General features: G+C 37.0%; 1 protein-coding gene across 1 annotated transcript in view; it reads left to right on the top strand.

The window, feature by feature from the left end:
• Positions 1-706: 706 nt before the first annotated feature.
• Positions 707-22803, top strand: part of mmut (methylmalonyl CoA mutase) — a 31663-nt gene continuing 9566 nt past the window's right edge. The window contains exons 1-9 of the mRNA XM_073856366.1: positions 707-860; positions 1739-2178; positions 2256-2623; positions 2969-3126; positions 4474-4648; positions 4886-5131; positions 5620-5731; positions 16198-16313; positions 22585-22703. Of these exons, the coding sequence (XP_073712467.1) occupies positions 1773-2178; positions 2256-2623; positions 2969-3126; positions 4474-4648; positions 4886-5131; positions 5620-5731; positions 16198-16313; positions 22585-22703 (1700 nt within the window). The 5' untranslated portion in view covers positions 707-860; positions 1739-1772. The remainder of the gene's footprint in view (positions 861-1738; positions 2179-2255; positions 2624-2968; positions 3127-4473; positions 4649-4885; positions 5132-5619; positions 5732-16197; positions 16314-22584; positions 22704-22803) is intronic.

The raw sequence follows: 22803 nt of genomic DNA, 5'->3' as shown, positions 1-22803 counted from the left end.
AATAATGACGTAATCATGACATCATTTGTTTCCTTTATCAGTTACAGTATAATAAGTAGGCTAGTGATGATATGCCCTCCAGTAACATGGATAGGAAACGGCAAGCAAATTTAGTTTTTTTTACTACTTTATGGCAACAGCAACACATTTTTGCATTAGAACAGTATAGGAACAGGTGCATACATTAAATAAAAAATTATTCAAGCTAAAGCAATTTTTGGTAAATCATATTCTTTTATTAAACTGAAAAAGGTTGATTGCATTTCATCACATTGGTGGTTTGTATAAGAAATAAACTTATTGTGAAATTATTTTTATGTGTGTGTGTTTACCATAATTTAAATACGCAGATTTTTATATTTCATATTTTCTTAGCATACGGATGTTAAAAAAATCCTCTTTTTGTCAAAAGACATCCATTTGTGTGCCTCCAGGAACAGCTGGGAAAGTACTGTATGTCCTCACATAGCACAACAGAAGTGAGATATGTCGCCATCTGCGGGACGCAATGTGACGTGATGAATCCATGACATCTCATTTTCTAGCTCTGTTCCAAAAACAAAACAAAAACGTAATTTAATTTCACATCTTGTATCAATTTTGCATGTCATGCCCACAATAAAACTTAAACAAAATAAACAAAATGTAAAAATATGCAGAATATTCATTCAACAATAAAAAAAACACCGGAACGTTTGATTCCAAGCCTGAGACTAACCCGTGCTTATATAAGTGCTGTACATCCGGGTCAGAGTTGCGGTATCCTGACCCTGATTGGTTAATGTCGGTTTGTTGTTGAACGTGATTGGCTGGAGCGCAACACGCCTGTCAGTGGCGCTGACAAAACAGACGCAGGCAAGGTCAGAAATTATTATTATTTTCTTTATTAAATGTTTTGTTTTAAAACAGATTAATGTGTTAAACGCTCGTATAAAAGATTTTGTCGTGCGTTGTCCTTGATTGATTATTTATTGTTATCATACAGAGGATTTTAACCACTTGCAAAAATACACTGCTAAACATCACTACCAAACTTTACTTCATCAAAGTGAAAGTTTTGATGATCAGTGACATATAACGTTGTGAATGTGATGACCAGTGACATATAACATCATAATTGTGATGACCAGTGAAATGTACCATTATAAATGTGGTGATCAGTGACATACAATGTTATGTGATGATCAGTGACACATAACGTTGTGAATGTGATGATCAGTGACATAGCTTCATAATAAATGTGATGACCAGTGACATATTACATTATAAATGTGAAGATCAGTGATATTTAAAATCATAATTGTGATGACCAGTGCTATGTACCATTATAAATGTGATGATCAGTGACATATAACCATTATAAATGTGATAATCAGTGACGTATAACGTTATTAATGTGATAATCAGTGACATATAACATTACAAATGTGATGACCAGTGACATATAACATCATAATTGTGATGACCAGTGACGTGTACCATTATAAATGTGGTGATCAGTGACATACAATGCTGTGAATGTGATGATCAGTGATATATAATGTTATAAATGTGATGACCAGTGACATGTACCATTATAAATGTGGTGATCAGTGACATACAATGTTATGTGATGATCAATGACATATAACGTTGTGAATGTGATGATCAGTGATATATAATGTAATAAATGTGATGACCAGTGACATGTACCATTATAAATGTGGTGATCAGTGACAAACTGATATGTCTTTTTCAGCTACCCATGAGTAACTAAACTTAATGCACACAACATGCTGACTGCACGGAAGGCATGCACATCTTTGGCCACCAGCCGGCTGCTTGGAGCATATGTATCTGCGACAGTTGATCCACAGCACCGTCCTGGACGATTTCATACGGCCGCCCCACACCAGGACGGAGTGAAAATCCACGAGGGGTGGGCCAACCTGGCCAGGAAACAGCTAAAAGGGAAAAATCCAGAAGATCTGATCTGGAAGACCCCAGAGGGCATCTCTATTAAACCTGTGTACACGCAGGCGGACACTGCCGAGGTCAAAGATGAACTACCTGGAGTTCACCCCTACACCCGTGGGCCGTACCCTACCATGTACACCTACAGACCGTGGACCATCAGACAGTATGCTGGATTTAGCACTGTAGAGGAGAGCAATAAGTTTTACAGGGATAATATTAAAGGTATGACATCATTTTACAAGATTTATAAGTTGCTATAGAGTTTATTGAGACGTTTGTTGAATTCTTTGTCCTAACAGCGGGTCAGCAAGGTCTTTCGGTGGCCTTTGACCTCCCGACACACAGAGGTTATGACTCGGACAATCCCAGAGTCCATGGGGATGTGGGTATGGCGGGTGTAGCTATCGATACGGTGGAAGACACCAAACTGCTGTTCGACGGAATACCGCTGGAGAGGATGTCTGTTTCCATGACGATGAACGGAGCTGTCCTTCCCATCCTAGCCATGTTCATCGTGACCGGAGAAGAGCAAGGCGTGCCCAAGGAGAAATTGACCGGTACCATCCAGAACGACATACTTAAAGAGTTCATGGTGCGAAACACCTACATATTCCCTCCTGAACCTTCAATGCACGTCATCGCAGATATATTCGCATATACCTCAAAGGTAATTCTTTGTTTTATTCTATTGTGCATTTTTTCTGTAATGAATTATTTTGTAATTATTAGCTTTTATCCTGAGACATGGTTAAATATCTGTATGGAAGCCCATTTCCGCCACATAAAAAAAAAAATCATGGTCTGGTGAAAAGCGAAATTATGACTTCAAATTCGACTTTTAATAATTTTCATAATTATGATTTACCAGAGCATGATTTTTTTTCTTATGTGGGGGAAATGGGCTTCCATATATCTGAACCAAAACCGTCGTTAATCAATAGTCAACCAGAAAGTGCGCACACATTGTTCTTCATCTCTCAAGTGTATAACATGTATTATTTTCTTCCTACAGAATATGCCCAAGTTTAATTCTATATCCATCAGCGGGTATCACATACAGGAGGCTGGTGCTGATGCTGTCTTGGAGTTGGCCTACACTATCGCCAATGGACTTGAATACTGCAGAACGGGTCTGAAGGCTGGACTCACCATTGATGAGTTTGCACCCAGGTAAGCTCTGAAATTGGTTGATCAAACCTTTAAGGGGAAGTCATGCATTTGACTTATATAAGGGACAGAGAATGAAAAACCATTTTTACCTTGTCTTTGTTGAATAATGGTAGTCTACCCACATTCACGAACATATAAAAAGTGCTAGACATGCTAAACATCTCAGTCTCATAGAAATTCCTCTTTTAGAAATGTCGGCCCAATCTGAAAAACTGATGCTTATGACATCACAGGCATCTAACTGCCCCTCCACTTTAAAATAATTGGCTACATTTTTTGAGTGGCAGCAAAGTCAGCCAATCAGTAATGAGATTGCAAGTTAAGCCAGTAGGTGCAAATAGGTGCAAAACCACTTGTTTAAAATCCCCCACCCTAATAGAGCTATCTGAGAGAGGTTTTTAGGAAGCTTCTAAAGCATTACAGACCCAAACAAAAAAAATTTGTCTACATGTCACATCACAGAACAAGGATAAATACCCCGTTCAATCATTCTATGTCACCTTTAACAAGAGTTTGATTCTTAATGCTAAACATGGACAAATGTTAAAAAAAAAATTGGACGTATGAGTATTTATGTGCCAAATGCACTTCGTTGGTTTGGTACAAGCTCGGAAAGTTTTACTGAATCTGTTGCGTAAGCAAAAAAATTACATTTGAATCTGTTTTCAAATTTAATTTTAAAAATCTTTCAAAATAATTAAAACAATTATTATATAATCAAATAACACATATAAATAATAAATCAAAATATATTTGAAAAAAATATATGTGCTTAAATATATTTTCAAATATGTTTACAAAAATAATTTTTTTGTGTTTCAAAATATATTTAGAAATAAATATATTTTAAAGCATTTATATTAACATTGCTTTGGAAGAAAAACGTTACAAACCCGTAAACGGGTTTAAAAAGGTGCTCAACTGCAAAAATATGCCTTTAATAAAAAATTTTAAACATACATTTTATACTTATACTCTATACATTTTGTAAAAACTGGTCATATTCATTTTACCATATGGTTGTTAAATTACTTGTTGCCCCTGAAATACATTTCGAAATATATGTTAATATATGAAGGTTAAAATTAAATATATTTAAAAAAATATATTAAATATATTATTTTTAATTAAATATATTGAAATATATTAATTAATATATTTAACTACTTTCTACAAAATGTATTTAGCATATATTTAAAACATATTTTTGGCCAAAGAAGTGTATTTTTTTGCCGTATGGGAGTGCAGAAAGTACAGTGGAAGTCCTTATATGGGCATTTCCGCTGGAATGCCAGAGCTTTACCATAACGACAGGAGCACAGTCATTCACATGATGCTTCCTCTTAGATTGTCTTTCTTCTGGGGGATCGGCATGAACTTTTACATGGAAATCGCCAAGCTGAGGGCAGCACGCCGACTGTGGGCCACGCTCATCAAAGAGAAGTTTCAGCCCAAAAACTCAAAATCTCTTCTACTGAGGACTCACTGCCAAACGTCTGGATGGTCACTGACCGAACAGGACCTTCATCACTCACAGCCATCTGCAAAACTACCATTTGTCCCCTTTCCATGAAAGATGATGGACAACAGCTCTTATCTCATTAATGAGGTTTGGTCTCCACCAACCCCAATTCATTAAATATGATCTGATCGGCTGTGATGGCATTGCATTTACAGTAAAATGACTTGTATAGTCACAAAAATACTAGGATTTTTAAATATAGTGTGAATTAATTCTATCACATCTGCCTCTCAGGACCCCTACAACAACGTGATCCGGACCGTGATCGAGGCCATGGCGGCTGTATTCGGTGGCACGCAGTCTTTGCACACAAACTCCTTTGATGAGGCTTTAGGTCTGCCCACCATCAAAAGTGCCCGAATCGCCCGAAACACCCAGATCATTATTCAGGAGGAATCGGGCATCCCGAAGGTCGCCGACCCCTGGGGTGGCTCCTACATGATGGAGTCGCTCACTGATGACGTGTACAACTCAGCACTCAAGGTTTGGAGCGATTATAAGCCTTATTTCTTTTATCACATTTTCAGTATTTATGCACCATATTCAGTGTTCAATAATAGATGTCCCTGGGATAGCTGCGTAATGTAAAATCCATTTTGCATAATTGAATTACCCCTGAATTTATACGTGTCAAGTGCATAACTATTTTTGCAAATATTGTTGACTCGACAAAGATTTTGAAAAAGCTTCAAAATGTGAAGGCTATTTAGTCTTTATGTACAGTAATAATGTGATGAAAGACAAAGTCTAAATGCTACATAGTTGGATAATTTGGATATTGGTATGGTGTATTGGATAGTTGCTGGAATAGTTTGTATTCACTGTATTACCTTGAGTTTAAAATAGTTTAAGTGTGCCTGTCTTCGTTGTTTCTTTGCCGGCACCCCTTTCCACGGCTCTACACAAGATGGTTTATTAAAATGTGTTTTGTTCCCTTTGAGTCTGTTATATATGCATATGTTTTATTTCAGTTTATCACAGAGATCGAAGAGATGGGAGGGATGGCTCGCGCCGTGGCCGAAGGAATTCCCAAACTGCGGATTGAGGAATGCGCAGCCCGCAGACAAGCACGAATTGATTCAGGTATTAAAGTAAAACATCTCAGCCGCATGCAAATTGACTTCCATGGGAAAATACTCACTAGGATTCTTATACACATGCATATATTAGAGTATTGATTTGCATGCAAATGCTTTACAGTGCATATTTTGTCAGCATGTGTGATCCTGGGAATCAAACCCATGACCTCAATGCTGTTGATGCAGTGCTTTACCAATTAAGCTATTGGAACAGTCTATATGGGTGATTCTCACAAAACCATTGAAACACCACGGCACTAATGATTTTAGCTTTAAAATGTGTAATATAGTAACATTAAAAAGCATCAGAATTAACACAATACTGTGTTCTACCTTGCACAATGTGTGATTTCAACATAAGAATTTATAATTGTACATTTTATCTCATTTTCTGCTGAAATTCTCATTACCGCAATGTGTCCGGCTGTGTTTGAACATGCGTTATGTTGTAATTTAATCAAATTAACACAAAAATATTAAGAAAAAAATTGATGTTTTGCTAGACTACTTTAGATGACAGAAAAAATATTTACTGAATATTCATGTATAATAATAATGAAGAAAAATTAGGAAAATGATGTGTCCATGCCTGATGTTCTCATCCTCCGCAACACTTTTTGAGAACAGTTTAAGCACACATACATAATTTTAATAAAGTTTGATTTTGAGTGACCAAGCACATGGACCAGTTACTTCAAGATGGCTACCAGCTAAGATCTTTTTTTTACAGTTAATTTGAAATATTGTCTTGTCAGAATGCTTACACGACATTTTGATTATCATTACCGCAACAGATGCTTATTAAATGTTAATTTAATTAATAGAAGCATAATACTTTGATTTTAAATGCATGTGCAGAATCTCCAAATTATGTTCTTTCAGGTTTGTCATGTCATTTTGAAAATATGTCAGTGTTGATGTTTTCTGACTGTTGCGGTAATGAGATTTTTTAGGACTAATTTTTTAAATTATGTTACAAAAAGTGTTAAATGATAAGTAAAAGTTTTTAAATTAATGTTCCCATTTACTCCAGACTTTGTTTTTCAATGTCTGGTGGGAAAAAAAGTTAATTTAAGCAATTTTTAAATTTTCATGCTTGACATTTTTAAAACCAAGTTTTCGTGAGAATCACCCATATACGAGATGATGTTTCTTACAATTATATAGTGCTGGTGATGACATCCCGAGCAATTGGTCCAATGTGATGCTGTTTTGCTTTAGCAACTGACATGTTGCCAATTCTATTATCATGTCACTAAAGCCGTTTCACCAATTCACCCATCCTGAGTCATCTCATGCACACTTACCTGCGTTTCAGCGATGTTTATTTGATTTTCATGAGCAATTATATTCGTAATATTCGTGAGCCCAACATGCCACTTTTCATTTCGTTCCCACGCCCCTGCGTTCACAGATGAGTGGTTGAGGAGACGGATGACACAAATAACTCTCGCCCGCTGTGACAAAATGAATGAAGTGACACAGACTGGCAGTGTATGTTTATAACTCTTTTTTTAGTAGAGCGGCTCGACTACATCACACATCAATGCACTCGGTAAAAGTGCTTTCAGATAACATACATTAAGTCATATTTGCTAAAGAAAAATAAAAAAATAAAAAATTATTTTATTTTAAATAAATAAATAAATATATTAGTGCTGGGCAAAGATTAATCCCGATTAATCGCATACAAAATAAAAGTGATTTTTTTTGCATAATATATGTGCGTGTACTGTGTCTAATAATTGTGTATATTTAACCACACACACATTCATATATTCATTTCAGAATTGTTTCACTTATATATAATTGTTTTTAATTTATTTTTAATATAGAATATATAAAAATATAAATAAATATATATAAACATGTAAATGTTTCTTAAATACATACATGAATGTGTGTGTATTTATTTATACATAATAATTACACACAGCACATACTCATTTATTATGCCAAAAATCACTTTTATTTTGTATGCGATTAATCGCGATTAATCTTTGCCCAGCACTATGTATATATATGTATGTATTATAGATATATATAGATTATAAGACATTACCCTGAATTTCAGATAGGGTCGCATATATATATATATATATATATATATATATATATACAGGGAGTGCAGAATTATTGGGCAGGTTGTGTTTTTGAGGATTGCTTTTGTTGTTGTACAACTACAGTGCTCTTGGTCAATTCAAAAGGTTAACAAACCCTCAAGCCTGAACATTTAAGTAGTTAAAGTGAAATTTTGGCTTTCTTAAGAGAATATTTCTATGTACATCATTATTAGGCAACTATTAGTGTGCAGAATTATTAGGCAACTAAAAGAAAAACAAAGATTTTACCATCTCACTTGTTTTTTTCACCTGTTAAAGTGAGAATAATAAACAAACTCTACATTTACAAAAAATATAATAATAAAACAATAAAAAATAAATATATAAACTCAGTGACCAATATAGGCACCCTTCTTTTCGATAACAGTCACAAGCCTTCCATTCACGGATTCAGTCAGTTTCTTGATCTGGTCTGAACCAACATTTCGTGCAGACGCAACCACAGCCTCCCAGACACTGTTCAGAGAGGTGTACTGTTTACCTTCACTGTAAATGTCCTGCTTAAGAAGGGATCAAAAGGTCTCAATAGGCTTTAAGTCAGGTGAAGAAGGGGCCATGTCATTAGTTTTTCACCTTTAAGGCCTTTACTGGCCAGCCACTCAGTTGAGTACTTTGATGCATGTGCTGAAGCGTTGTCTTGAATAAAAAAGTCTTATTGAAAGATGCAGATTTTTTCCTGTACCACCGCTTGAAGAAAGTGTCCTCCAAAACTTGGCAGTAGGTCTGAGAGTTGTTTTTTATTTCCATTTTCAACCCAAAAAGGTCCAACAAGCTCATGTTTAATAATACCTGTCTGTGCCTGCCTGCCTGTAATGTAGAAGACACTTTCTTCAAGCAGCGGCACAGGAAAAAGTCTGCATCCCCCAAGAAGACTGATTATTCTGCAAGACAACGCTCCATCACATACACCACAAGCACTCCACTGCATGGCCGGCCAGCAAAGGCCCCAGAGATGAAAAACCAGTGCCATGGCCCCCTTTTTCACCTGACTTAAACCCTATTGAGACCTTTTGATCCCTTCTTAAACAGGACATTTACAGTGAAGGTAAACCGTACACCTCTCTGAACAGTGTCTGGGAGGCTGTGGTTGCATCTGCACAAAATGTTGGTTCAGACCAGATCAAGAACCTGACTGAATCCCTGAATGGAAGGCTTGTGACTGTTATCGAAAAGAAGGGTGGCTATATTGGTCACTGAGTCTATATATTTTTTGTTTTTTTATTAATTTTTTTGTAAATGTAGAGTTTGTTTATTATTCTCACTTTAACAGTTGAAAAAAAAAAACAAATGAGATGGTAAAATCTTTGTTTTTCATTTAGTTGCCTAATAATTCTGCACACTATTAGTTGCCTAATAATGATGTACATAGAAATATTCTCTTATTAAAGCCAAAATTTCACTTTTACTACTTAAATGTTCAGGTTTTAGGGCTTGTTAACATTTTGAATTGACCAAGAGCACTGTAGTTGTACAATAACAAAAGTAATCCTCAAAAATACAACTTGCCTAATAATTCTGCACTCCCTGTATATATATATATATATATATATATATATATATATATATATATATATATATATATATATATATATATATATATATATATATATATATATATATATATATATATATATATATATATATATATATATATATATATATGCGACCCTGTCTGAAACTCAGGGTAATGTCTTATAATCTAATGATGAGATTTAATTCCAAAGTTTGATTCCATATTTATTACAATGTCTGACATGATTTTACTGTGATAGTATTAAAGATATAAAGGATATACTGTATATCCACAGAATGTTCTTTACATTACATTATATAGGATGATTTTATGTAGGAAACAGGAAAAAATACATTTCTTTCTGGGTTTACAAATACGTATACCTGCTCTCACTCAGACATGATGACCAAATTTACACCAGTTTTGATTGAGAAATATACACATCACCACTAGGGGTCAGCCATTTATCATTGTTCACATGCACTTTCAACGCATGCATTGGTAATTATTTTATTCACATTTTATTTCCTGAAGCTTAGATTTAAAAATTAATTTTTAGGAGTTGGTTTAAATTGGGAGACCCCACAGAGGCCTTTTCTCCAAGCATGTATGCATAAACACGTCTTATAGATGCTCCACAGCTGTAGGCCTTACAGATGCCTAGGGCAAGTGGATTGATTGGGAAAGATCACACTGTGGTGAAGAGTTGTGACCCTTTAATGAGCCCTTGTGAATCCTGAGAGGATAGGAAATGTTTAAATGAATTAATAAAGCAGATTGTCTGCACCTGCAGAGAAGCACACACTGCACCTGTTCTCTGTGTGAAGTGAGTGATACAGGAAATCTGATTCTGTCTATGAAAACCCAGCTAGTCAATTTTTGTTTTCTACATAAAATCATCCTAAATGATGTAAAGAATTAAGAACATAGGGGCTTTTTACACCCGGTCACTTCATGCGTTTTCTCTGATCGGATAGCTAGGTGTAAATGCCCTCTGAAACGTTTTCGAGACGGATTTAAATCCATCGCTCAAACCACTTCAGGAGGTGGTCTGGGACGGATTTCAGATGAAACTGGACAATTGTAAATACATCTGGTTGATGAAACCACATCTTTCAGTGCATAACTCCTCCCAAACGTAAGCACATCACCCAGAAGTTAAGGGCTCGTTATAGTTGTGCGTAGGTCCTACGGCATAGCCGCGACGGCGTAGGTTCCGGGTCGGTTTTTAATTATACTTTTGCGTCGACATGCAAGCACACGCGCAGACCGCTGGTAGGCAGTAACCACGCGTGTAACTACAGTAGCAGCACGACCGTCAAAGAAGAAGAAGCTTAGAAAGTTAACCCACAAACGAAGAAGAAACAGCAACTTGTTGTGTATGATTTGAGAAGACCAGCAATGATGGAAGTAAATAAACAGCGACTTTTGATGCAGTTTGAGTTAAATCACTCCTCAACTTGGCTCATCTTTGTTTTCACCTTTGCAAACGGAAATACCTATGACGCAGTTTTTTTACCTGACGGAAGGGGTTCTGGTGGACCAATCACAGCGCTTGCGGTCCGCGTAGATCTAAAAATTTTGCGAGGTGCACGTCAGGCTACGCAGAGCTATGCTCAGGCTACGGATATCCTACGGCGTAGCTACGGCGTAGCTACGGCGTAGAGCTTACGCACGACTACAAATCGGGCTTTAGCTGTCAAAGAGGCAAACAAACAAAGACGACACGCTCGTTGCTTTATAGAGCGACGACAGTGGGTAAAAAGCTTCCTAGAATCAATAAAAGAGTCTGATGACAAACTCAAATGATATTAAACAAAGACTAACTGATAGACAGATAGAAAGAAAGAGGGATGGATGGATGTCTCACGATGGATCGATGGGTGGATAGAATAGATAGATTAATGAATTATCTCTCACAATGGATGGATGGTTTGACGGACTGATAAAGAGATGGATGAATGGATGGATGAATAGACAGACAGACAGATATATAGACTAACTGATAGACAGATAGAAAGATAGAGGGATGGATGGATGTCTCACGATGGATTGATGGATGGATAGAGTAGATGGATGAATGGATGATGTCTCACGATGGATGGATGAATAGACGGACAGAAAGATATATAGATTGACTGATAGACAGATAGAAAGATAGAGGGATGGATGGATGTCTCACATTGGATTGATGGATGGATAGAGTAGATGGATGAATGGATGATGTCTCACGATGGACAGGCCAGCTGACAGTCTTGCCTGGGCCCGGGACAAGATAATCTTGGAGGGCCCCTCGGCACCCCTACTTTTTACTGGTAACAAGACATTTGGCATTATCAGATTCATGACCCACGAATATTGCATTATTATACATTGTATTCAACATTTATATAGTAAATAAATGTAGTACTGACACTATATACTGACACAAAATAACTTTTATTTATATAACGTCAACCCCCTCTTTTAAAAACCTCTATTTTCTGCTCTTTTCTTCTCTTTTCTTTTCTTTTCTGAGCACCGGACTTGTGCTGAGTCTGACCAGATTTTTTGAGCGTACTGAACTTCAAATCAAATGACATCATAAAATTTTGATTAGTGGCCAAACCATTTTTGTGTTGGGCGGGGGGTTTCTTGACCACTATTTCAGGACGAAAACAAATACAACGTTTTTTTATGTATCTCAAGTGCGGTCACCTCCATGGGTGTTGGAACAGATGCACATTTTGTGTTGTTTTGGCTGTTTACCAAGATGTATTCCAGTTACAGTCATATTATGAATATTGTCTTACAGTGCACACTCTCAGCTTTATTTTGAGGTTATTCACATCCATAATGGCTGAAGGATTTATGAATTACAGCCATTTAATATGTAGCTCCCCCTTTTCAAAAGTAATGGGACAGTTGACGGGTATTGTCTATTTGTTAAATAATTTCCTCATGAATGACAGCTGTTAAAGGTCTGGAGTTGATTTTAAGTGTGGTATTTGCATTTGGAAGCTGTGGCTGTGAACCCAAATCATTTGACATCAGAGAGATGGCAGGAACATTAAGAGTTGCCACATCAACAATTTGGCACATCCAGATAAAAAAACAACACAGTGGTGAGCTTAGCAACATTAAAATCCTGTATGTCTAAATGGGATAACAGTGGTGGATGATCTTATTATCCTCTCCATTATAAAGAAAAAACATCATAATTGTGGCTGGAGTATATTTTGGTGGACAGCTAGAGTGACGCGGGATGTGCTTCTGTTCCAATGTTTATGGAGGTGACTGTATTAGATTTTTTTCCACAAATGTGCCTATTTTCTTTATTTTTTAACAATTGCAGTGTTTCCGACAGGATTTTGACAGACTGTGGCGGCGATGACGTCACACGCCGATTAGCATATATGTGGCGTCATTGCGTCGTGTTTTACTCTTTAATCTGTCACATTATATTGCATTTTAACACAACTGAATGCTATTTTTACATATTATTTGTTCTGTTGTCTATAAAATAGTGACTAAACAGGACCCAGTTATGACCCAGTGACTCATTGTTAATGTATGTTAATGTCAATGTAAATCCAATCTCTTTCTTTAAAGCGTAACTAAACCCCTGGTCAGAGCCTGACTCCACCCACTGGCAATATTTGAAAAATGCAAGAAAAGTGGGCAGATCCCAATGGAGATAGAGGGGACGAACTAAAGTGTGGTGAGATCGTAACAAGGCCGTGGTGAGCTTGAACCTGCTTACGTCACAAGACATTTTTGGACCCAACATCCAATAGGAAAATTCAACTGCAGTAGCCACCGTTCAACCTGAAGAGGGCAGCACTCAGACGTTTTTAAACCATATATTGTAGTATTGAAACACTTTATATCCAAATGTCAAAAAACGTACTAAAATCAATGAACAGCACTAATAAAGCATCATTCTTACAGATCATTAACTAAAAAAAGTTGGTTTAGGGTTTAGTTACTCTTTAACTGCTGCTAAAAACGCGCCCTCATCTGACAAAATCATCATACATTTACATTGAGGCTGTACTGATGTTGCTCTTCCCATCAGTGTAGTTGCCTTATGAGCGCTTTTTTATTTTAAACACGAGTGGTAGTTTTATTGTATATCATCGCGTATAGCGCAAACAATTTGTTGCAAATTCAGAATATGAGAGAATACACGGTTAGTGTTACTACAGAACACGTGCACGAGCATACTGCATCATAGGTAGGGAGAGAGCTCGGACACAGACTCACACCAGAACGGGTATGTGTGGTAATGCTGACCTTTTGTTTAATTCACTCATGATGAACTCGATCAGTCATCTTCTCTATAAGTGACATGCGTGACTGTTGACGTTTACGCGAAAAAGAAAGTAAAAGGAATGCGGAGTTAAAATACTTTTGACTGTAGAGAGAGCTGCGCGGCTTGCAACAGGAGAGAGAGGGGAGGGGCGCGCGCTGCATGCAACAGGAGAGAGGGAGGAGGGAGGCGCGCTGAGCGCTCACAACAATGAATATAGTAGAATTAAAATGTAAATGGTAATCATGAAAAATCTATTTGTGGCGGCCAGTGTTGATTCTATGGCAGATAAATCAATGTATGGAAAACACTGAATTATTCCATAGGTTCCAGTTCTGGGCCCCCCCTCATCCTGGGCCCGGGACAACAGACCCGTTTGTCCCCCCCTGTCGGCGGGCGTGACGATGGATGGATGGATTGATGGACTGATAAAGAGATGAATGAATGGATGGATGAATAGACAGACAGACAGATATATAGACTAAATGATAGACAGATAGAAAGATAGAGGGATGGATGATGTCTCACGATGGATGGATGAATAGACAGACAGAAAGATATATAGACTGACTGATAGACAGATAGAAAGATAGAGGGATAAATGGATGTCTCATGATGGATTGATGGATGGATAGAGTAGATGGATGAATGGATGATGTCTCACGATGGATGGATGAATAGACAGACAGAAAGATATATAGACTGACTGATAGACAGATAGAAAGATAGAGGGATGAATGGATGTCTCACGATGGATTGATGGATGGATAGAGTAGATAGATAGATAGATAGATAGACCGCAAGATGGATGGATGATGTCTTAAGATGGATGGATGATGTCTCACAATGGATGGATTGACAGACTGATAAAGAGAGATGGATGAATCGATGGATGAATAGACAGACAGACAGACAGACAGACAGACAGACAGACAGATATCTCACAATAAAGTTATGGATGGACGAACAGATGTATTGACAGATGGATTAAGAGAGATGGATGAAAGACAGACAGACAAATAGATCATCTGATAGACAAATGGATTGATAGATTGATAAAAAGATGGATGTCTTACGATGGATGGATGAATGGATGGATTGACGGACTGATAAAGAGAGATGGATGAATCGATGGATGAATAGACAGACAGACAGACAGACAGAAATATAGACTGACTGATAGACAGATAGAAAGATAGAGGGATGGATAAATGGATGGATGTCTCACGATGGATTGATGGGTGAACAGAGTAGATAGATGCATGGATGATGTCTCACAATGGATGGATGGATGAATCGACAGACAGACAGATATATAGACTAACTGATAGACAGATAGAAAGAGAGAGGGATGGATGGATGTCTCACGCTGGATTTATGGATGGATAGAGTTGATAGATAGATAGATTGATAGACAGCAAGATGGATGGATGATGTCTCACGATGGATGGATTGACGGACTGATAAAGAGAGATGGATGAATCGATGGATGAATAGACAGACAGACAAATAGATAGACTGATAGATTGATGGACGGATAGATTGATAGAAGTATGGATGGATGATGTCTCACGATGGATGGATTGACGGACTGATAAAGAGAGATGGATGAATCGATGGATGAATAGACAGACAGACAAATAGATAGACTGATAGATTGATGGATGGATAGAGGGATGGATAAATGTCTCACGATGGATTGATGGGTGGACAGAGTAGATAGATGCATGGATGACGTCTCACAATGGATGGATGGATGAATCGACAGACAGACAGATATATAGACTAACTGATAGACAGATTGAAAGAGAGAGGGATGGATGGATGTCTCACGATGGATAGATAGATAGATAGATAGATAGATAGATTGATGGACAGGAAGATGGATGGATGATGTCTCACGATGGATGGATTGACGGACTGATAAAGAGAGATGGATGAATCGATGGATGAATAGACAGACAGACAAATAGATAGACTGATAGATTCATGGACGGATAGATTGATAGAAGTATGGATGGATGGATGGATGGATGTCTCACAATGGATTGATGGATAGATGGATTGACAGACTGATAAAGAGAGATGGATGAAAGGATGGATGAATAGACAGACAGACAGACAAATAGATAGATCGACTGATAGACCGATAGATAGATGGATGGAGGGATGGATGGATGGATGGATTGATGTCACAATGGATTGATGGATGAATAGAGTAGATGGATGGATGATGACAGCTGAAAGACAGTAATGGGCCATTTGAACCCAAAGTTGTCTAGTATTTTTGTAGGTCCCTGAAGTTCCTTCTCATTCATGTTTTCTCTCTCTCTCTCGCTCTATCTTATCTATCTATCTTATCTATCTATCCTATCTTATCTATCTATATTATCTATCTATCTATCTTATCAATCTATCTTATCTATCTATCTATCTATCTATCTATCCATCTTATCTATCGATCCAATCTATCTATCTTATCTATCTATCTATCTATCTATCTATCTATCTATCTATCTATCTATCTCTTGCTGTCTCTCTAGGCTCTGAGGTCATTGTAGGGGTCAATAAGTATCGTCTGGAGAAGGAAGAATCAGTTGATGTGCTGGCGATTGACAACACCGCCGTCCGTAACAAGCAGATAGAGAAGCTAAAGAAGGTCAGTTCCCTTCGGTGATGAGTCACGGTGTGTTCAGAGTTCATTACATGACTGCATTGACGTAATATTACATGTATTTCTGTAGCTAACTCATTAAAACTTTTATAAAGTTACTTAATCACAGTCAAGAGCTTTTATTCAGCTCCTGTTATTTTATTCCTCATGCAGTCTGTGTAATCTTGTGTACAATTCAAAGACTGATGAAGTGAAATGACTTAATATTTTTGGTCAGAGGTGCTGAACCTTTATCATCATTGCAATACCAATGTTTGGATAAGATAAGTGAAGTGGGTCAAATTGCTCACTTATAGTTGAATCTGCTTTTTAAAGCTAGGATATGATTTTACACGTAAAAATACATTTCAGCCATCTGCATTAGTGTGTCTTTACAGTAAGCTTTGATGAAGGCATGTGATTTATTTTTTCAAAATTCATATGTGTGTTGTGTTTCCAGATGTCCTTTACGTGTAAAGCTATTTAAAAATCCCATCGATTGTAGTACAAATCATCCGTTTCTATGGAGATGAAAATGATGGGGATAACAAAATTGTTTTGAAAGATGAAGGAATTCATATTCTGAATAGTTGAAGGCCTTGAAATGGATTTTCATGGGTCTTATCTCATGCGTCAGAGAAAACTGTATGGTTTTTGTTTAAATATGCAGATTCACCCCATAAAGGAATATTTGTTTTTTTTTTAAGTGCAGATGTTCCAGCTTGGCTCAAAAGCAGTCGTCACGCTTGTTATTTTAAACGTTGCATTTTATTGTACAGAACAAACTCGTGCATTTAACTCTTTCCCCGCCAGTGTTTTAAAAAAAAGTTGCCAGCCAGCGTTAGCATTTTTTATGATTTTCGCAAAGTTTAATGCCTTCCAGAAAATGTTCTTTTTTAAAATATATAAACTTATCAAATGAAAACGTAATGATCAAAACATACACTGAGTTTGAACTGTTTGATGTAAGGGGTTGCTTCTGGGTTGTATAAGTTGGGTAAGTGCACCATCTAGTGGATAATAGTGGAAATACGGATTGCCGTAAAAACTTGTCATTTGCAGGGAAGCGTTTTATCTTAAAAAGCACTGATTTCATTGCTTAAAAACAACATTATTTGTGTATTTGTTGTAATACAATGTGTTCGTGTGGTTTATGGTTAAAAACACATTATTTTCCACATACCGTAAATTTTTTTGGCTCCTGATTTCACTCTCTTTTTGAAACGCAAAGATTTGAAAAGCTCTGTGTCCCTGATTGGCCAGTTAATGTGTATGTTGTGATTGGTCTGAATACCTCTGATGTCAAAAGGAAATGTGACGCTTCTTACCATGTTTGAAAGATTCGATCCCAATGCAATGCTAACAGGAGTTAACTTACTGGCTGTAAGTCCAAAGTGGGAGGAATTATGATAATGTCGGTCTTGTCTACATCACCAATCCCAGGAAGTAAACTGTTGCGTACAATCATGTGTTTGTTGTAGTCCAAGAAAAGAGATTTAAGTTGGAGACGATAACTCGCGTCATCGTTTACTTTAGGGTTCGTACCTTTTGCATATCGTTAACATGTACTAATACACACTTAAAGGATTAGTCCATTTTCTTAAATGAAAAATCCAGATAATTTACTCACCACCATGTCATCCAAAATGTTGATGTCTTTCTTTGTTCAGTCGAGAAGAAATAATGTTTTTTGAGGAAAACATTGCAGGATTTTTCTCATTTTAATGGACTTTAATAGAGCCCAACATTTAATACTTAACTCAACACTTAACAGTTTTTTTCTACGGAGTTTCAAAGGACTATAAACAATCCCAAAACGATTGTCATTTTTGATAATAAAAATAATAAATATACACTTTTAAAGCACAACTTCTCGTCATGTAGATCCGGTCGTGATGCGCCAGCTGACCCTACGCCATACGTCATGACGTCAAGAGGTCACAGAGGACGAACGCGAAACTCCGCCCCAGTGTATACAAGCGTCTTGAAAGAGGACCGTTCCTACATTGTTGTATGTCAAGTCAACTGATACTAATTAATGTCTTTGTGGCAGTTTATTGTTTAAAATGGTCCGCAAATGTGCGTTTTATATATGTAACACGTGACCTCCCTACGTCACTACGCATTTACGTTAGGTCGCGCTGGACCGGACCTAGACGAAAAGTTGTGGTTTAAAAGTACATATTTTTTATTTTTCTTGTCGAAAATGACGGTCGTTTCGCTAGATGGGACCCTTGTGCCTCGTTTGGGATCGTTCACAGTCCTTTGAAACTCCGTTGAAAAAAACTGTTAAGTGTTGAGTTAAGTATTAAATGTTGGGCTCTATTAAAGTCCAATAAAATGAGAAAAATCCTGCAATGTTTTCCTCAAAAAACATAATTTCTTCTCGACTGAGCAAAGAGGGACATCGGCGTTTTGGATGACATGGTGGTGAGTAAATTGTCTGGATTTTTCTTTTGAGAAAATGGACTAATCCTTTAAGGACATTTAAAAACATGAATTGGACAATAGGTGCTCTTTAAAGAGACACAGTTGTTTGCTTTAAAACTCCTAAAACTTCTATAAATAAAACTTACCTAACCTTAACCTAATAAAAATTCCTTCATATTGTACATATTTTTTTTCCAAAACCTTCATTAGGTTAGCTTGTGCCATATTAAGCCTTTTTGTGTGAAAGTTTATGCCCTTAAAGAGAAGAAAGATTAAAGTAAATTCTTAACAGTTATTTTCTCTGAATATGACCGTATGTTGTGCATTTTCTGGTTGTATTTCTCCCAGTAAAGACTTGACTTTTTCTGAGGATGTCATGAGTTTTCAGCAATGCATGACCATTTGTGGTGAGCAGGCAAAGACCTCATTCCCCTCTTTTTCATGGATAATGTGTCTTCTCTACGCAGAACAGATTGCAGCCAGTGATGATACAGATATATTGTTCATATTATTTCTTGTGATTTGTGTTTCTTGTTTTGAAGACTGTTCACTGTTGTGCAGATATTTGCTGGTCATTTTTGGCTCCCTCCACCACCACGTGATAAACCTCAGATCAGTTTTTACTGATAAAGGAGCCGGATTGCAGGCAGCGTAGGAATTCTAATAAAACTTGGAAAAAATGGAGTCTCTGTAGCTTGAAGTAAAATGTAAACAAATATAACATACATTACATTATTTTTAATTAAAGCTCATGTAACACACGCTGTTTCTGCATTTCTGATGTTAATCTGGAGTACCTATAGAGTAGTATGACATCCTTTATATCTCCAAAGAGTCTTTAGTTTAATCAGATTTATAAAAGAAAGATTAGCTTTACAGAATCTTTCTGATAATGTCCAAAAAAATTCAGAAGGAGGAGTTACTACCGCGGGAGGAGCGAGTACGAGTCATGCAACACTATACAACATTTATAACTTATGATTCACTACATGTTCGTGTCATTTATATAATATGCACGCGCCTATTTCCAACATAAGACAGAAGTCTTACTTACCGCGTGCAACTCGTCATGACCCGGTTGGGAAAATCCAGCGCATCAAACACACACACAAAACTCTGCTGCTATCCCAGATAATAAACTATATCCATTGTTTCCATAAGGCTGGCTTTCTTCTCGTTACATCCAAAAACACACTTCATCTTTCGTGCCATTGTTGAGTTTTGAAATTAAACAAAGCTGTGTCGCGTTATATGATGTTTGCAAGTTCTAGCGTCTCCCGCTGATTGACGGGTGGGCGGGGTTTTCCGGGGGAAGTGACCATAAAAAAGTGATACATATAGAAACCCCTGAAACGTCAGCTGGACCTGTAATCGAAAAATCTTTCTAAAACTTGTACGAACCCTGGCGAAGAAATACTCTGTAACACCCCCAACTGCTTTTTTGACACTTTGTCTGTGTTTAGCATGAGGAAACAACTCTATAACTGTGTTAATAAGTCAGAATGCTTAAAATACCTTTGAACCACCCCTTTAACAAATAAAAAATAACAAATGTTTTGTTTCCTAAAGACGAGGGGGCGATCATGGATCCCCGCTATGTGAAGGGAGGTTTGACAGCCGATCTGTAGTTAAGATTGTATACATTATATAGTACACATTTTACACGGTGACATTATCTATAAGTAATTGTTATTTATTTAGTTATCAGTATTAAAATACTTGTTAGGACTTGTTAGGAGTTGTATTAAAATTTCCAGGCTCTTATAAGCAGGGCTTTGAACCAGATTTTTCCCAATTGGTTCGTTCCGAACAGAAACGGTGTTTTAACGTTTTCGGTTCAACTTTAAAATTGACATTCCTGAACTGGTTAGAACAAAAATAAAGTTCCCGAACCGGTTAATAACGTTCCATGTCAGCTGTGGTACATACAAATAAGTAGGCTGATCATTAGGACATTAAACTTAAATTAGTAGTCTACTTAAGTCTCTATGTTGTCATCAAACATTAAAAAGGCTACATTATGTAAGCGGCATAACTGTAATTCTGACATGCCTACATATGTCTCAGTATTATACTTGAATTAAGACAAGGGCAATTTCTGCCATTTCGTTTATTGGCAAACAGCTTAAACAAATGTTTTTATTAGTAAAAGAATACTGTGGTATTTTGAGATCATTTTGTTTGTATGTGTCCTGTCAAGAACAGAAAGATTGTTTGCTTGCTTTATGAAATGCGTCTCTCCGTGTATGCACTTTTAAGTGCACTTAAAGGCGCTCTAAGCGAATCTGTGTGACGTTACTTTTTGTTGATGTTTGAACTGTTTTCAAACAAACGGAGCGTAGCTAACTCCTCCCCGTCCCCCTCTCTTCCGTGCTTTCATGAACGGGCCCACCCCCAAAACCTTCTTGTCGTTTATTGGCTGGAACACTTTGTTATCGTTTCTGGTGGTAGGTTTGGCCAATTTGTTTTTATTGCAGTTTGTGAAGCCTAGGCTGTCTACAGAGATCACGTTTTTTACAGTTTGATCAGCGGACAGGCAGCAAGTCTTTATACATTAAGAGTTCTGATCTTTGAAGGGTATAGGGATAATCATGTTTGATTGGAGTTGGACCGGACACATTGAACCGCATATGCGTCTGTGCGTACAGAAAAATTCCCTTTTTGTAGTTAAATTGTTTAAAAACACTTAAGTGTTAACATTTGCGAAATGTGTTCGGTGCGTCACGTGAAGTACTGTGCAAAAGTCTTAGGCCACCACCACCAGACTTGTTGTTTTAGAAGTTTAAATGTCCATCCATATTTATTTTTCAATTTATTTAATTAAGATACAAACTGAAAATACAGGAAATATGTACAGAAAAAATAAATAAAATATTTTCAGGACTAAATGTCTTCTTTAGGCATCGTCGGTGTTTAGTGTGACCTCTCTTGGGACCAAACACATCTTGAGCGTTTTTGATCAGAATGAAGTAAAAAGACTAATTTCTTTAAAATTAGAAATTAGGATTTAATTTTTTAGTTAAAAAAAGGAAATTCCTTTAGTTTTCATTTTATTCAAATTTAAAAAACCTCCCAACTTTTCCGGAATTCGGGTTGTATTTAGGTTTAAATAACAGTATTTTGACATGACGCATGATGCACATAAGTTGACATGACACGACGAACACATATTTTGACATGACGAGCCACGATTACATCATGGGTTAAATACATGTTTTGACCAACTTCGCTAAAGTCATTGGACGCCACTGGTTATGGCACGTAACATTGTGTGATCCATGCCAATGAGTACCAAATAATTCAAAGTATAACCACTTGAAAAAATAATTTTGGACATTAAATGTACCTGCATTACTCATACTGTATATCCAAATGGTCAGAGCCATGGTGCATTACAGGAATCTGATGTCACCTAACAATTTATCTGGCTTATGGTAGAGGTCAGAGAGACAGGTCAGCCAATTTTTATTGCCTGAAAACAATTAAGCTTTTCATGCTTTTTATTTTTCCCTTTAGGTGAAAGAACTTTAAATGTGTCACATCATTTATACATTTCACATGTATGCATTAGGCAGATGCTACAGTGCGTTCAAGCTATGCATTTTATCAGTAAACATTTTAGCACTAATGCATTAACTAATGTTAGCAAATACAACTTTAAACATATTTTTAATGAACTATGCAACTAATGTGACATTCAAAAATAAAACGATTTCGCAATGATCCAGTATGAGTAAGAAGAAACCCCCGGTGTTGGTTTAGTGTTAATGAGAAAACATGCTGTAGTTATTCCGATGTTCCCTGGTCAGTGTTTGCTTTCACTAATGAGGTCGTGTTTGCATCACAGGTCAGAGAGAGCAGAGACCCGGAGGCGGCGAAGAGATGCCTGGCTGCGATTGAACGCTGTTCACGCACCAGAGATGGTAACCTGCTGGAGCTCGCCGTGGAGGCTGCAAGAGCCCGATGCGTCTGATTTACATGTCAAACATACTGGAACAACAAATTATAATCACATCTTACCGGCTCTCAGCAATACTTGACAATGATTCGTTAGTTGTGACATTCT

Source organism: Misgurnus anguillicaudatus, chromosome 18 (genome assembly GCF_027580225.2).
Source record: "Misgurnus anguillicaudatus chromosome 18, ASM2758022v2, whole genome shotgun sequence".
Lineage (NCBI taxonomy): Eukaryota > Metazoa > Chordata > Actinopteri > Cypriniformes > Cobitidae > Misgurnus > Misgurnus anguillicaudatus.
This window is presented reverse-complemented; position numbering and strand designations above follow the sequence as displayed.